Source organism: Orcinus orca, chromosome 15 (assembly GCF_937001465.1).
Source record: "Orcinus orca chromosome 15, mOrcOrc1.1, whole genome shotgun sequence".
Taxonomy (NCBI): Eukaryota; Metazoa; Chordata; class Mammalia; order Artiodactyla; family Delphinidae; genus Orcinus; species Orcinus orca.
This window is the reverse complement of record NC_064573.1, coordinates 10676817-10694825: the sequence shown is the minus strand read 5'-3', so window position 1 is coordinate 10694825 and position 18009 is coordinate 10676817. Positions and strand designations below refer to the sequence as shown.

Genomic DNA, 18009 nt, shown 5'->3' with positions numbered 1-18009 from the left:
AGATTATGCAGCATCCTTTTAAAAATTGGGAGGTATCCAACATGGGCATTGGGTAATGGGTTTATTCCTTTACATTCTGTGAGGGCAAAGTGTACCTTCCTACAGCAAGGACAGTAAGCATTTAATTTTGCATCTGAGCCTGTACTCTGTGTTTTCTTGGGGTTTAATATAATTTGTAAATTCACTTATATTTTTGTAAATGCAGAATTTAGCAATGGGAGTCATAACTGTATAATGTTTAAAAACAAGATTTATGGAGTTCGATAAAACCTAGCTTTTATGACTGCCTCCAATATGTACTAGCTCTTCACCAGGAAAACATTACTTCTTCTAAGGCTAGCTTCTTAATCTCAAAGGGGAAAAGAATAGAACTAGACGCATAAGCTTGTTGTGAAAATTAAATGAGATAATTCATGTGCCAACCATCTAGTGAACATTGAGTAAATTTTAAGTGTTATCAATGAAGCAAGTTCTCAACCTATTAACCAAGCTAAGACATACTCACTAATACACTGTGTAAATGATCTCATAAAAATGGAAGCTATTATCTTCTATAACTTCAGCTAGCCAAATAAATCTAGAAGGAAATAAACTTTTTTTCATATAGCTTCACATAGATCGCCAAAACTTTTAGAAATTCATTAGAAATGGCAAATAATTCCCAATTAAAGTCTAATTAGAGTATAAGGGACTAAGTAAGTTGAAAAATATGGAACCATTGCAAAGTGCTTATTATTTCTCTATCAGGTTTCAAAAAATATTAATAAGAGGTAAGTTGTATATTTTATAGTAGCTGGATAACCTAGATGAGAAGATAAAGATTTTTCTTTGTGGTGTTTTTCTGTTTGGTTTTTAATTTTATTGGTATATAGTTGTTAGTTTCAGGTGTACAGCAAGGTGAATCTGTTTTATTATATATATATAAAAGAATGGAGATTTTTTTTCATTTTTTGATTCTTTTCCCATAAAGGTTATTACAGAATATAGAGTTCCCTGTGCTGCTCTGATCTTTATGTTTTGTTTCCTTCTACTAACTTTAGATTTTGTTTGTTCTTTCTCTAGTTGCTTTAGATGTAAGGTTAGGTTTGAGATTTTTCTTGTTTCCTGAGGGTAAGATTTTATTGCTATAAACTTCCCTCTTAGTACTGCTTTTGCTGTGTCCCATAAGTTTTAGATCGTCATGTTTTTGTTGTCATTTCTCTCTAGGTATTTTTTTTTATTTCCTGATTTCTTCAGTGATCCATTGGTTGTTTAGTAACATATTGTTTAGCCTCCACATGTTTGTGTTTTTTAGGGGTTTTTCCCTGTAAATTTATAATCTTATAGCATTGTTGTTTGAAAAGATGATTTCAGTTTTCTTAAATTTACTGAGGCTTGATTTGTGGCCCAAGATGTGGTCCATCTTGAGAAGAAAGTGTATTCTGCTGCTTTTCGATGGAATGTCCTATAAATATCAATTAGGTCCATCTGGTCTAATGTGTCATTTAAGGCCTGTGTTTCCTTACTGATTTTCTGTCTGAACAATCTGTCCATTGGTGTAAGTGGTGTATTAAAGTCCCCCACCATTATTGTGTTCCTGTCGGTTTCCCCTTTTATGGCTGTCAGAATTTGCCTTGTATATTGAGGTGCTCCTATGTTGGGTGCATATATATTTACAATTGTTATATCTTCATCTAGGATTGATCCCTTGATCGTTATGTAGTGTCCTTCCTTGTCTCTTGTAAGTCTTTAAAGTCTATTTTGTCTGAGTATTGCTATACCAGCTTTCTTTTGATTTCCATTTGCATGAAATGCCTTTTTCCATACCCTCATTTTCAGTATGTATGTGTTCCTAGATGTGAAGTGGGTCTCTTGTAGACAGCATATATACAGATCTTATTTTTCTATCCATTCAACCAGTCTGTCTTTTGGTTGGAATATTTAATCCATTTACATTTAAGGTAATTCTTGATATGTATGTTCTTATTGCCATGTGTTAATTGTTTTGGAATTGTTTTTTTAGGTCTTTTTTGTTTCATTCTTTTGTTCTCTTTTGTGCTTTGATGACTATCTTTAGCATTGAGTTTGGATTCCTTTTTCTTTTTCGTGTGTATCTTGTTTTTGGTTTGCAGTTCTTATGAGGTTTTGATATAGTTATATATATATATGTATGTATGTGTGTATATATATATATAGAGAGAGAGAGAGAGAGAGAGAGAGGAGGTTTCAAGTTTCTGGTCTCTTAATTTCAAATGCATTTCCCATTTCCTGTATTTGTACCCTCCTCTTCTCATGGTTGCTGGTCTTGATAACATATTAGTGTGTAGATGATTTCCTACTTTTACTGTACGTTTGCCTTTAGTGGTGAGCTTTCCCATTTGTGATTTTCTTGTTTCTAGTTGTGGCCACATTTTTTTTTTCTTTCCTGCCTAGAGAAGTTCCTTTAGTGTTTGTTGTAAAGCTGGTTTGGTGGTGCTGAATTATCTTAGCTTTTGCTTGTCTGTAAAAATTTTGATTTCTCTGTTGCATCTGAATGAGAGCCTTGCTGGGTATATAGCATTCTTCGTTGTAGGTTTTTCCCTTTCATCACTTTAAATATATCATGCCACTCCCTTCTGGCCTGCAGAGTTTCTGCTGAGAAATCAGCTGATAACCTTATAGGGATTCCTTTGTATGTTGCTTTTCCCTTGCTGCTTTTAATATTTTTTCTTTGTATTTAATTTTTGTCAATTTGATTAATGTGTGTCTTGGCATGTTACTCCTTGGGTTTATCCCATATGGGACTCTCTGTGCTTCCTGAACTTGAGTGTTTCCTTTCTCATATTAGGGAAGTTTTCAGCTATAATCTCTTCAAATATTTTCTCAGGCCCTTTCTCTTCTACTTCTGGGATCTCTATAATGTGAATGTTGGTGTGTTTAATGTTGTTTTAATGTTTTATGTGTTTGTGGTCTCCTTTCCGCAGGCTGCAGGTTTGTATTAATAGTTCCTTTTACTTCTGGTGTCTGCCCCCTGGTGGGTGAGGATGGTCCAGGGACTTGTGCAGACTTCCTAGGGGGAGGGACTGGTACTGGCCCTATGTCCAAAAAGGACATAGGTAGATGATGTGTGGATGACTCCTTTTGAACTTGACTAGCTTATCACAGACAGTTTAGATTATACCTGATTTCAAAGGAGTAAGATAAAATTGTATTACCTAGAATTTAATCATGCACAGCAGTTAACTTTTTTGTTTTTAAAGGGTGTCCCTCTAATGAAGCCTACTTCATTTTAGAAAATACTTTCATCTGTGACTTAGGCATTCCTTGCAATTTATATTTCTTGGTGATTCTAATTCATTTAAAATAATTATGTAGCTGTTACTGAAAGTAAGTGAAATAGTTGTATTAGACTTCATTCTTGCACATGATAGATATGAGTGTGTGTGTACATACATACATACATACATTTCAGGGTAAAGTCATAGGTTTGGGGGATTTTAAGTAGGACTAGTCTTTTTGTTAAATTTGAGCATTTTCCTTATAGAGACACTAGCTGAGGAACGCCTCTTGCACTTCTAAAAATCAAATCTTTATGTTCCATAGTTTATTCATTTTTTTAAAAGTTTCTACAAGAACAAGAAGTCAAAACAGAGCCTGTTGTACTGAAATACAGTTTGGAACCCAATGCTTCTGTCTACAGCTTCCTCTTCCCAGTAAGGATTCTGCCTAGTAATCTGTATGTTCAAATATTAGCATTTCAGTTCAGAAAGAGTATCTTGCCACCTGATTAACTTTTTAGAGCAGATAACCAGGACCTTTTACTCTTTTGCTTCTGTCTCTTCTGTTATAGGCTCTGGGTTTTTGTGACAGGTGCCAGAGCCAGTACTCAGGGGTGCAGATGGGATGCACAGCCTGGTATGAACCTGACTTCTGATGCACAAATGACTCATTTTTTACAACACCTCCTTTCTAGACACTAGGCACCAGTGTTTGTAACTCATTCCTTTTCAGGGTTCCGAACAAATATTGTTAGAAAAAAGCAAGGTGAAGAGGGGAGAAGAATTTGAGGATCAAGTTCAATTTAAGAGTGAAACTGGGGACACATCTGCACTTTAGACGCCTAAGAAAAGCATGCTTCACTACATGCCAAGTTTGTGTTCCACTGATGTGATAAATTAAAGCTACTTGTAACATAGAAGGGGGTGTACTGAAGGTTTCAGAATATTACTGGGAGGCATCACAGAAATCATTTCCAGCCCTTTGCAGAGGAGGAAAAAGAGGTATAATTTAGTGGCTGTTAAGTCATCAGATTCTAGGTCTCCTTTTCTCAATCACTGCTTTTGGATTAAACTAAAAGAAATACACCTTGCAAGTATTTTTTTAAAAGCTGTTCACATGTAGTTCTTTTTTTTTTCTCAAGATTTGAAGTGAAATTGGATTTGTCGGTCTTCACCTGTATTTGTATTCTTCTAAGTTTATGGGTGAATTCTTTTCTGATTTCTCTCTCCTTCTCACTCTTGCTGTCATCCTCTATAATTTATTTGCACCTGAATTCTCTGAGATGATCCAAAAATCAGAACATGAGGTTTCCTTTATTTACACTGAGTACACTTGAACGGGAGATGTTATTTTCATATTCAAAGTGCATGATAAAATTATCAAGCAGATGCCGCAATTATTTTTCATGTAGAAAAATGTCATCAATATATGGCAAGATAGTTTAGTAATCTAAGGCTTGAATAACTATTTTACTCCAACAAAAATTTCATTATGCATTTTCACATAATTTTTTTAAATTTTTTAAATTTATTTTTTTAGCCATGCCTCACAACATATGGGATCTTAGTTCCCTGACCAGGGACCGAACCCATGTCTCCTGCATTGGAAGCATCGAGTCATAACCACTGGACCACCAGGGAAGTCCTGTCATAGTAAAATTTGTAATTGTTGATATACCCGGTTTTTTTCCTACCAGGCTGAAAGCACTTAAAAAATAAAACCCAAAATCTATGAATGACTGACCTTAAATAATTACTTCAGTGGTTTTTCCAGAAATAACTGGAAAGTATTTCAGTTGTTTTGTTTTAATGTATGGTGTCAATGTTAAATATTGCACATCTATTCAGAGGATATTACAGCTAGTTTCTTTCTGTTAGTCTGTACAGAGGAGCTTTTTCCTGTTCACTAAAACTGCCACTGAATTGACTATATATTAAGTTTTGTTCTTTCCCTATTTCAACCTTTAGGTCCAAGTAATTGAAGTCCTATAACATCCCCTCTAGCTCTTCAGACACAGTGGGGATTAATTAGACTGGCCCACCTCCAGGTTTGAGAAGGCATTTGTGGAAACCACTGTCTACTACATGGAATTCAAGCTTTTCCAGTTCCAGTGTGTCCAGGGTAGCCAGCTGGATGTTTAGCTGTCATGCACCTTTTCACTTTTCTTCCCTGATCTACCAAGACCTAAACGGTATTTGCTCTGCTCTTAACTGTGGAGACCATTCATGATTTGGTTCAACAGGAAACTATTTTCCTGGTTTTGTAAGTGATAGTGTTACTTAAGCAAAAAATGTTAAATTGCAGAGAAAATAATGAGGGCAATATGTAAAAGATAAATCCCCATCGTAATCTGTAATGAACGAACATATTTGACATAGCAGTCCTAGTGGTAATAACAGGCAGACTATAGTTGCTAATTTATTATAGCAGATGTGTTTCTTTTATTCTAAACAATGAATTACACTGAACAAGTTCATACTAAGTGCTTTACAAGTGTTGCCTAATTTAATTCTCATATTTCCTAAGCAGGTATTATTAAGTATTGTTATTGCTACTTTTTGTATGAGAGAACTGTGTATTAGCGGAGACATGTACAGTGTTATAAGGTGTCAGACCCAGGACCCAAACACAGCCCAGACTGCCTTCTGGATGTCCTTTATAAGGTATTTTTCCCTATGTATTTTCTAATCTGAAAGACCTGTGTGTCTCTGGAAGCACCTGTAGATCTGTGGATAGGGCAACTCCATCTTTGTTTCACATAGTGACTTTAGGACGTCTTTGGTGAACTCTGAGTGTCTAATTTAAAATGTCCTCCACTTACACAATTCTAAACATGTTCTCTCAAGGTTGGGAGTATGTTAAAGATGAGATTATGCTTCATTACAACCAAAATATACCAGTTGCCTTTGGGCATAAAATATTCATTGTACTTAGGTCAGTTTTTCTGTCTCACATGAGCCTTAAATGAAATCATTCTAACTCACATATTTAATGGAGAGGAATTTTGTGATACTTGTTCTGGGAAAAGGAAGGATCAATTTCAGTTGTGATTAAACTTCTTCCTGTCTTGAGACATGAAAAACAGTATCTCATATATGCATATGTTTTGCAAATCTCTGGTTTGGATCTTAAACGGCAGATCTAGATAGGTACAGTCATTGTTCTGGTGGACTGCTGACATGAGAAATCTGAAATTATCATACACTGAACAATCGTCCTACATTCCTATCTCTTACCTTGATTTAGTGCCTACTTAAGTGTTTTTTGGGTGTAATCAGTCAGCCTTCACTCTTCTGTCTGTTCCATCCTCCATAGCCAATCAGTCCCTAAGTGCTGTTAATTTTACTTTGGTTCTTGAATCTGTCTTTCTCTCCCTTGATGTTGCACCTGATTTTGTCCATGGTCCATCTTTCTGCCCCTGAATTATGGTAATTTCCCCAGTCTCTGTCAGCTCCAATCCAGGACCACAGAGAGAGTAAGCTTTTTAAAAGCAAATGTGATTGCAGCGTGCTCAGCCTAAAATAAGATTTCTGTGTCTTGCCATTGTCTACAGACTAGAGTCACCTTCTCTGTGTCTCGCCATTGTCTACAGACTAGAATCACGTTCTGTCTATGACCTAAATGCTCCCTCCCAGTTCAGCCTTTTCTCTCTCCACTCACAGTGTACTTCAGTTAAATTGCAGAGTTGCACTTTCTCAGACTCATCCTGCTTTGTTTTACCTCTTCTTATATGCTTTGCTCCTTCTTCCTGGAATACCTCTCCCCAGAATCCACAAATAGTAACTCTTTTTTTGTAGTCAAGACTTACTTCCTTTGCTTCTGAGTCCAAGCTGGGTACTGTTCCTAGGGGCTGCATAACACCTTGTATAAAACAGTCTTAGAGCATCGTTCATGGGCTGATTGGTTTGTCTCTTTGTCTATCTCCTCTGGTGGACTCCTGCTTTTGGAGGCAATGACCAAGCATTATTTCATCATTGTATACATAGCATCTCATAAAATGCAGATGTGAAATAGAGAAGGCATATGATACATGCATACTGAATGTATCCATGAATGTTTAGATGTACTCAGTAGTAGAGAAGAACATTACATTTTTGTTATTTATCCATAAGTAGTGGACCTGAATTTTCCCACAACATTCTACAGTTTTAGGCCTTTTGGGATCCAGCCTATTTCTCTAATTTTTCTGGAAAATTGATATGGCACAGGTTAAAAGCATTTAGATTATATTTTCAGATTAATAGCCCTGGAGTTATACATGGGCTCAAGAAAAAAAGATAAGAATATATGATTTTTAGAGTCTAAAGAGAGAAAAATTATTGCAGTTGAGACTAAGGATACTTTAAAATTCAGTTTAAATTTCAGTTAAAAATGCTATATTTGATATCTAATTTATCTCAGTCATATACTTGAATTTTATTAATTACAAATCTTTATTCTTTGTGACTACAAATAATAGAGTGGGTTCATAAGTGCACATTCAAAGCTTGGCCCTCTGTTACTGGGGATCTATCTGATTACACAGCACATAAATCCAGACAAAATGATAAGTTGACTTCTCTCATCCTTTAAATCTTTTGCTTAGATGTCATTTCCAGTGACATCCATCTGTGATCACAGCGCGAATGCACTAGTACCCCTGTATTTTTCCTATCATTTCACTTTTTAAAACATAATTTCTTTGCTTGAAGCATTTCAGAAGTGTCACATATACTTACACGAAATCCAGATGTTCCTCACAGCCCACAAAGCAAGGCACATTCTGACACCTGCTCACCTCTTGATGGCATCAGGCTATCTGAGCCTTCACTCTCCCAGTAGGAAGAGCCACATGGCCTGTTTTTCCACGAGATTCAAACATGCCCCCATGTCCCTGAAACCCTCTTTCTGCTTCCCTTCACCTGTTGGTCTCATACTATTCTTTCTGCCCCAGCTCAGTATTACCTTCAAAGAGGAAATGTCCTCATCCACTGATTAAAGTAGGTGTTCCTCATGCCCATGAGTCTTTATCATGAACCTGTGTGTTTCCTTTGTAGCACATATCACAATTAGTAAATGTTTACCTTGCTCAAATATAAAAGCACCTTGAGAGTAATGACCTTAATATCTTTTTAAAGCCATTATATTTTCAAGGCCTAGCATAGGGCACCCGGGAGGAAAAATATTTTGGGGAATCAGTGAATAGTACTTTTCACACTCTACTGCTTATTTTACTACCTTTGTTACGTATTTTAAGCCCCTCATGAATAGGCCTGGTATCTCTATTATTCATTATTATACCACCCAATAAATGGAAGAGAGTAGATACCAAACACATTAACTAAATTAACTGAGGGTTATCAAAATCACACGTGTACGAATGGTAAAATGTATGTTTCTTTCTGTGCACCACTTATATGACTCAAATTTTAGCAAGACCACAAAGGTAGGAACTGAACTGTGTAAGAATTTATTACAGAAATTTAGAAAAACAAAAATTTTAACAAAATCACATAGTGCTTACTATGTATAGCACTATTTAAGTACTATACAAATATAAACGCAATCTTTGTAAAGTTACTGTGAGACATTTTCTTTGAAGTAAGTGCTATTATTTCCATTTTGGAGAGGAGGAAACAGGCAGGGGGAAGTAGAAGTTATTTAAAAGCTAAGTTTACTTGCCCATTGATGTGGATAATTATAAAACATTACTGAAGTTGTAGTCTGATTGTGCTAGCAATTTTTCATTTAGGTCAGTTTTCAGTTACACCTAATCAATAAATAATAATTGTAGTATAATAATTTTCACCATTCAATATGTCATTTGGCAATAAAATCTCCTACTATAAGAGTAGTATACCTTAAGACCATATGCAGTTAAGAGTTTTCTAGTATTCCCAAATCTTTTGTTTAGATCAACTGTCCAAAAGAAATACATCGTGATTCACAAGTGTGAAACACATATGTAATTAAAATTTTTCAAGGAACCCCATTAGCAAAAACTTTTTAGAAAGTGAAATAAATGCTAATAATATATTTAATTTAATGTAGTATAAACTACCGTAATTTTAACATGTATCAATAAAATTATTAATATATTTTACTTAACAAATTAAGTCTTCAACATCACATGGACATTTTACACTTAGAGCACATCTCAATTCACATTTTAACTAGCAATAGCCACATTTCAAATGCTTGTTCACCGCTTGTGGCTCATGGCTACCATGTTGAATAGTGAAGATTTAGACAAGTATTTTATGACTAATAAGAAATTCTGAATGTTTATAAGTTCCTTGGTGAAGGCTGGCTCATTCTTCAAGTCTTACCTTAGTGTCATCTTGTCTGCATTCTCTGAGCATCCTGGCTGTACCTTCCTATACATATTTTCTTAGTGTATGTTATAATGCTATATAGTTGCATTATATAATAAATTTTTTCTTATATAAAATACTGAACTTAATGGCAAGAGCTATCTGCATATCTCCATAGTAGCTTGCCCGTACTTTGTCAATTTAACAAATATTTATTGAAATCTTAGTATCAGATACTGTTTTTTGTGCTCTAGATATATCTGTGCAGAATAAGATCACTGCCCTTATGGGGCTTACAGTTTTAGAAGGTCTGTGCTCAGTAAAAATACTGTTGAATTAAATGAAATTCAGGCACTAACCTTTTGGAAGTAATCTTAAGAAACTGATATTTAACAGGTTTACATATAGTCTTGCAAATGAAAACAAAAACCTTTTACAGATTTTTAAGGATGGGGAAAACTGGCCTGATGGTAGTATACATGACTGAGTGGTTTAAAATGAACCCCAGACTCAGTATTTGAAATATGTTAATACATGAATGGAAGAAGTTGTTCTTTAACGTAAGTAGCCTCATTTAGAAGTTGGCAGCATTTTGTGGTGATCAGATTATATTTGCAGAATTCTATTTAGTTCTGGGTAAATAATTCTACCGTTAGCCGCTGGGAAGTGGGTTAGGAAAATAAGACTAAAATACTGCCAAGGTGATTCAGTAAAAAGCATGTTCCAGGCTAACTGTCTGCATATGTATCTGACACACACCACAGTGAAGGTTAGAATAAAGGAGTTCACTAACTTATAGTATCAACTTCTAAATTTTTCTCCATCTTCCGTTCTGTTTCTCTCGGGTTTGGGAGACTGGTGCTCTCCTGGTCTGCGTGCTTTGCACCCATGCATGTCTGTACCTTCTTACAACGAACTGCATGACGACTTGAACTCTATTTATCTGTGTAAATATAGCCTACACAGTGAGCTACTTGGATGCAGGGAACCTCTCGTTACATTTTGTCAGCGCCCAGCACTTACTTCCTACATACTGGAATGCTTGGAGAATGTTGCATCGGATATTAGGAAACTGAATTCTAAAATCAGAAATTAGGTCAACATTATGCATTCTAACTTCTTTTCTCACATCTACTCTTCCCTACTTCCTTAGTCTAATCAGAATGATTTTTTTCGAAAAATACACCTGATCATATTGTGCCCTCCTTCACGCTAGTTGGCTCGTGGGCCGGCAGGGCCTGGCTGGTGCCTGTGTCTCCTGGCTTCCCTCCTGTTTCTTTCTTTGCTCTCCACCCACACGTTGGCCTCACACCTTTGCTCACTGGTTGACTGTGCCGAGAATATTCTTCCATATCACATCTCCACCCTCAGCCTTCGGTTACTCTGCCTTAAAGGCCTCCCCTAACCTGTTTCCCCTAATACATAGCCTTAAAAGATCATACTTCCCTCTTCAGGAATAATTATCACTGTTCTACTTTTACATACAGTTCTCTTGTCTGATGAATATCTGTCCACCCCATTTAATTGTAACTTCCATGAGGAAATGTGTCACGTCTACTGCTATGTGCACCATCATATCACTATACCAAATGCATAAAATGGTTAGCACATCATTGTGAAATAGATATATAAATTCACAAACCAGCACGATTCAAGTACATGTCTAGACTTCAACTAGACCTAAACCTTTCCTTCTGTCTGCACTCAGAAGTATAGTCCAGATGATAGAAAAGATGTATGATAAAACCTCTTAAAATATATAATCTTGTGCTTACTTAGGCAGAAAGTATTCCTTTTAATACAGCAATTATCTCCATAACCTCTGAAGAACAGTTAATACTTGTTCCATGTAAAGGTTAAAATTTATTTTTTATAGCGTGCTCAAGCAGTTAGAAATTAATATTCTCCCAAGTCACTGAAATGTTAAATTGTCTAACCTTCTAAAACACTTCACATTTTTCCTCAGCTTCAGGCAAGACTGGAAAATAAGACAAACGCCATAAGATATTAATATGCTTAATGGGCATTGAACCCATGGGCTGACGCACCCCTGGGTTCTCACATTTCACTCTTACTAAACACTATAATTGAGGGTCAAAAGGCAACTGTATTATTGGTGGCGTGAAAATACACTTACAATAGAATGTAATAATTGTGAGATATAGATATCTATGATAAGATCCATTGTAATTATAAGAAGGAAAGAAAATTGAGAACTTGGAAATGTTTTGCATTCTTAGACACTGACTTAAATGAAAAGGGCATCTAATTCTTACATAATTCTTCTCTTCTTCATACCCTCATTACTCTTGTGCCCATTCACTTCTTCCATCCGATTTTTGTACTCAATTGGACATTTGCTCCCCCTCAGTTTTGCCCTCCAATATGTGTAACAGATTTCTCAACTTCACCTACCTCCACCTGCCCACCCATCACGATTCTCTCCCTGCTACCTCTCCATTCCATGTCTTACGCGGTTTGATTTCTTAACGAGAAGTCTTTCTTGGTCCACCTTTCTGTTGCAATCACTTATTTCTGGGAGACTATGTAAAAAGTTTCAGAAACTAAAGTATATAAATCTAAAATTCTTTTATTCAGATTTCCTGATGTGTCTTCCTCCAAGCTAGCAATTGTCACCTGAGTTCTCGGCTTGTATCTTGTATCTTGTACCTTCTGTGGAAGGTCTAAGCCCACAGTGTGATAGAAAGTGCAAAAGCTTTGAAGACAGGAGTACACCTTACCCTGAGTTACTATCAATACACTGACCACAGACAGATTGTTTCACATGTCTGAGACAACCACTGAATGGGAAATTACCTACCCCAGAGAACGGCTGTGAGGGTCACATGATAGGTCCTGTGTACAGACCATCATTTTCCACCTTACTGCCTTCTCTCTCTCTCCAGTTTAATCTTTAGTGCACAAGCCCTGATGCATACTTCATACACCTTCTACTTCGCTTGTTACCTAACTTCGTTCATTGTTTTTCCTTGGTCAAAGGAGAAACACAGTGTCTTCACTTGCTGTGTTCACAGAATTTTGAGTTAACATTCTTGGTGGGTCGGAGGATAACAATGAAAACATCTCTGTTGCACACTGGCAAGTGCCTGGCATTCTGTTTACTTCTACCGACATTACTCCCCAATCTCTTTTCCACCCCGTGAGCCCTGAACTTGGCTATAATTGTCACATATGGCTACGTGCAGTTCAAGTTACTTGCCCAAGATCACACAGCTAATATTTGGAAAGACTGGACTTTTATCCAAGGCCTTCTTGACAGCAAAGTTAAATACCAGAATGTTAGAACAGAAACATATTAATCTTGTAAACATGTCTTTGCTGTAACATTCTAGCATGGAGCTTGAAAACTAAAAGGCTTTAGGGGTGGTAGAAATGCTAATTTTCAGAAGACCAAAAGGGACAGGGTTGGGAATACACTTAGCAGGGAGGGCAGACGCATGGCAGAATATTTATGGGAACAGACAGGAAATGAATGGTATTTCATTCATTTCAAAAGCATTGGCTTTTGAACTACGTTTCCTACTCTGATGAAGCCAGTTGATAACATTTAAATGTAGTAAATAATATCAAGAAAAGAGAATTAAGCACTTATGTGCCATAGCAACATGAGAAGGTGGCCAGAAAGTTCAGAAATGTATCTCAGTTTCTAAATTGTAGGCTGTGGATAAAGCTTATGGGGGAGCAATAGGCCAGAGTCAAATAGCAAAGGAAATAAAAAAGTGCCCCAGTAAACAATTGATTTCCCACTATTTCCAAAGATCTCCCATAAAAATCTTTGTCAGTCATATTCCTGTTGATGATAGAGAACAAATAGACACATACTTAAGAAAGCATATACTTTTCATTGATAATAAAATCATTTTGGTTAAATAAATCCTTAGAGTTTTGGTTTTTTTAAAGCAGACTGAGTTGAAGGCTGAAATATGCTTCACCCCTAGTCGTTACATTTAATTACTCTGAATTACCTTGATGTCTTAGTTTGATGTTTTTATTCTCAAATTCTTAATGCCAAAGAAATACCTTAAAAGGTATTTTAAATATAAATATTTCAAAGTCCTTTTTAAAACTATGCTGAGAGTAACGTACCCCAAACCATAATCCACTTAGTGTATATTTTGGGCCTCCTAGACCTTGCAGGAAAAAAAATATTGTGATTAAAAATTATTAAGAAGATAACTTACTTGTAGACAGATCATTAAAGATAATTCACTAACATACATTTTTGAATTCCAAAATTCAAGAATACTTTCTACTTCATTTTAACTTGATTCAACAGGCCATGAAATCTAATGTGTTCCCAGTTTGGCAAGCATTCAGTCACTCATAGTCAGAGCAGAGTAGTCACCTTCTTATTAGTGTACAGTCACCCAGCTCTATCTGTAGGGAATTGGTTCCAGGAACTCCGATATACCAAACTCCAAGGACGCTCAAGTCCTTTGTATAAAAGTGGCATAATATTTGCATATAACCTATGCACATCCTCCCCTATGTTTTAAATCATCTCTAGGTTACTTATAATACCCAGTACAATGTAAATGCTATATAAATAGTTGTAAATTCAATGTAAATGTTATATAAAATAGTAGCCTATGTAAAGCAAATCCAAGTTTTGCTTTTTGAAACTTCCTGGAATTAAAAAAAGAAAATAGTTTCAGCCCGGGGTTGCTTGAATCTTTGGATGTGGAACCTGCAGATACAGAGGGACAGCTGTCCTTATTAAAAGGCACAAAAGTATATTCAGTTTGTTTAGAGTAGCCAGTGTAGTTGTTCTCTGCTTTCCAGTGCAAACGTGCTTTATCATTTATTAATTTTGATAAAGGAAAGAAAATTCCTAATGTTAAAGGGATGATTGATTTCTTCAATCAGACTTTGGCTACTGCTAAAATCTCACAACCTGTACTCTCTCTCTAGGTATAATACATAAAAACCAAGTTCAGTGTTTCATACTGAAAGTGGGACTCTATTATAAAGAAGGTTTTAATGTTTGTATATGGTCTGAACATGCTGGATTTTATTTAACAGCTGAGTTTCATAGACAAGTACTAGGCATTTCTCCAAAGAACCCAGCCAAATGCTATAATCCATTTCCTTCTGAAATTGCAGTGGTTAAATTAGACCCCCAAACATTTATGAATGTCACTTTGCCTTTCCAGCAATTAAGGAGTTCAAAAAAAAAATCCCTTGGTGTTTCATGGCTTTGAAATTATTTATCCTCCCCTGGCCCTTCCATTTGCTCTGTCAAATGCTTTGGGGGTTACGTTCAAGAGGGAGACATCAATTCTGAACAGGTGTGGAAAAGGGTTTCTTGATGTATAAAAAGTGTTCTATTTTAAAGGTGCTTTAGCAATTTTAGCACATTTACTGCTGTGAATTCCCATGGAAGTAGGCGGCCCATTCATTTCCCTTTAAAGGGCAGAAAAATCTGAAATCAACATCAGAGGCGTAATTTCGCCAGGGGGAGGGAGCGCGAGTTTACTGAAACTTTCCCTTTGCTGTCTCCTTGTTTCAGTGTTGATCCTCCTGATCGTCACTATGAGAAGAAGGAAAAAAGAGCCCCTTATTTTCGACGAAGAGAGAGATATCAGAGAAAACATCGTTAGATACGATGACGAGGGTGGGGGGGAGGAAGACACAGAAGCCTTTGACATGGCCGCGCTCAGAAACCTCAACGTCCTCAGAGACACCAAGACCCGGAGAGATGTGACTCCAGAAATTCAGTTCTTGAGTCGACCGACTTTTAAAAGCATCCCAGATAATGTCATTTTCCGGGAATTTATTTGGGAAAGACTGAAGGAAGCCGACATTGACCCCTGCGCCCCGCCTTACGATTCCTTGCAGACATACGCCTTCGAAGGAAATGGCTCGGTGGCTGAATCGCTCAGCTCGCTAGATTCCATCAGCTCAAACTCTGATCAGAATTACGACTACCTTAGTGACTGGGGACCGCGTTTTAAACGACTCGCAGACATGTACGGAACTGGCCCGGAGAGTCTGTACTCATAGCCCTGGAACGTCAGTTTGAAATGTACTGAAGAAAAAGTAAAAGCAAAAAACAAAACAAAACACCACTACATACAGAAAACAAGAACTCCACTTGCTAGAGGAAATGGTTGTAAATATCTCTCCATTTTTAACCGTTTAGGGTTCTGCCTTGGTGAAGCATATCTTCATTAGACTTATCCAAGGGACTGCACTGACCACAGACTGAGCATTTGAAGGCTTTTTGATAAAAAGAAATGCTCAGTGGTTTGTGAATAGATAGCAACTCTCAGATACCTGCAAAGGCACCTAACCTCTGTAAGTAGTGCCCTGTGTTGTCAGTGTTGCCAGGGTGTCCTGTACATACCTTCACGGTACTGGCAGGGAGGGGAATAAAACATGATATGCCAGGATTGAAAAGTCCTGGAACTTCTTGCATATCAAAACTTGGGACAAATTTAATTTACAGTGATGCTTTCAGCTTGCTAGATTAGAGCATCCAGCAGAATTTTATTGCTGTCAGTTAGCAAATACATTTTATTTAGCAATATAAATATTCTTAGAAAATCCTCCCCAATCCTCCAATACAAGCCAATAAAATTTGTTTTAAGGCAACATAAACCATTGTTTAGCAAATAAATTCTGAAATGTTCCAAATAAGCAAAAGGTAAATCATTCTTAAAGTTGGCAGTCGTTTTGAGATGCTTGTGTAGGTATGAAGAAAAGTTGCTGTCTATTCGTTGATTTTTTTATTATCTCTTCTGATTTGTACAGGAGACTATGTTTTCTTTTTTATTTGACACATGGTGTTATATTTATTTTGGACCTCCAATCTCCACTCAATTCAGGTCCATCTTCCTGCCTCAGAATATTAAGCTCATCAGAACATGCTGATTTTTCTCCAGTCTGAGCTACATGGAGGAAATGAAGCATGGAAATGGGAAAAAAAAAAAAATAGTAGAGCAATTGAGGCCTGTTGCTGTTCATGTCTCAGAGAGGAACACAGCTACAAGGACGTATAAGTTGTTTGTCTGAGCCATTAAAATTTACAAAACGTTGAAAGAAAGTATTTGTACTATAGAAGGAAGATTGCAGAGAGAATTGAGATTTTCTTTGATGCAAGATTGATTTTTCAAGGTCACAAATTCTGTATGCTCCAAAGACTTTCAAGAATGTTTTCCCCTCACCCTCTATTGCTGTAAAAATATTGAGTAAAGGACAGATTTTTTTAATATATCTTAAACAATGTAATGTTATAAATTTCAAAACCCACCATTAAATTCTGATGCAAATATGTTCCTCAAGAATTAACCAAGCACTGTATACTTTCTATACCTGTTTAGATGTGCCAAAGTGAGGAGGAAAATTAAGTGATCACATGTGTTTGAGAAGGAAGAATTTTATGACTAAAATAATATTTCTACCTAACATTTTCTAGATTAATACTAGTTTAATGTGAATATATTCACATAAGAATGAATTTAGTTTTTTCTTTCTTTTCTCCTTTTAAAAAAGGGTTTATTGTTGGGTTCCTAATAAATCTACAGATAGTGGACGCTGTATAGGAAACTGTGTTTCTAAAAGTGCTTCTTTCTGAAAGACGAACACTGGAACAAGAATATCAATCTTTTGATTACATGAGGAGAAACTGTAGGATTCTGTAAAATTGCAGCCCATCTTTAGAAATGAAGTATGTGAAAGTGGCCTTCAGCTCCATCAAAATAAATAGTTCAATCAGTATGGTTATCTGCAAACAGTCCTTTCATTTGAATAAAGTTTTATAGACACTGTTTCATGACTAGATGCTTCTTGCTTATTAATATACATATGAAAAATCAATTTTATAATGGTAAATGATACTGTTCATGACTTTTAGTCACACGTGTAAGTTTTTCAAATTAAAAAAGTAAAGCATAGTACACTTACCCAATTTCATAAAATCAGAGTGTGGTGCAGGAATTATATAGGTGTTACATCAGCAAGCTAATGAGAATAGTTTTTTAATAATCCCCTTGTTGTCTGCAAGAAGATAAAATAGTACTTTTAGATTATGATATCAGAACTGCTGATTGTTGCATACATATAAGTTTGAATGTATTTTAGAAAAGGAACATCACATCATTCACCTTGCTTTCTCTCCTTTTAAATATATATTTTATATATATATATATATATATTTTTTTTAATTCCGTTTTTGCCAGTAATAGATCGGGGAAAAAAGGTTCAGATTTAAATAAAGATTTGAAATTCTTGCATATATTCAACTGCTATTTTATGTGTGGAAAATAACAATACAATATTGAACTTGATTCAATGGTATTTAAAAGAAATCTTGAGATGGCTGGAAGAATGTCCCTAATAGAGATGGAATTTATATGAAGTACTCTAGCTAAGCTTATTTGTAATGGTGGTGAATTTGTTACTTTAGTTTTCTTTTTCCCTTTTGAAATCTAAGGCTGTATATGTTTATCTGACATGA

The 18009-nt window shown here is 36.0% G+C and overlaps 1 protein-coding gene across 2 annotated transcripts in view; it reads left to right on the top strand.

The window, feature by feature from the left end:
- The window catches only part of CDH7 (cadherin 7), a 190949-nt gene extending 173164 nt beyond the window's left edge, over positions 1-17785 (top strand). For both annotated transcript variants that reach the window (XM_033425013.2, XM_049698006.1), the window contains one exon: positions 15061-17785. In XM_033425013.2, coding sequence (XP_033280904.1) covers positions 15061-15554 — 494 coding nt within the window. In that variant the 3' untranslated portion in view covers positions 15555-17785. The remainder of the gene's footprint in view (positions 1-15060) is intronic.
- Positions 17786-18009: the final 224 nt, after the last annotated feature.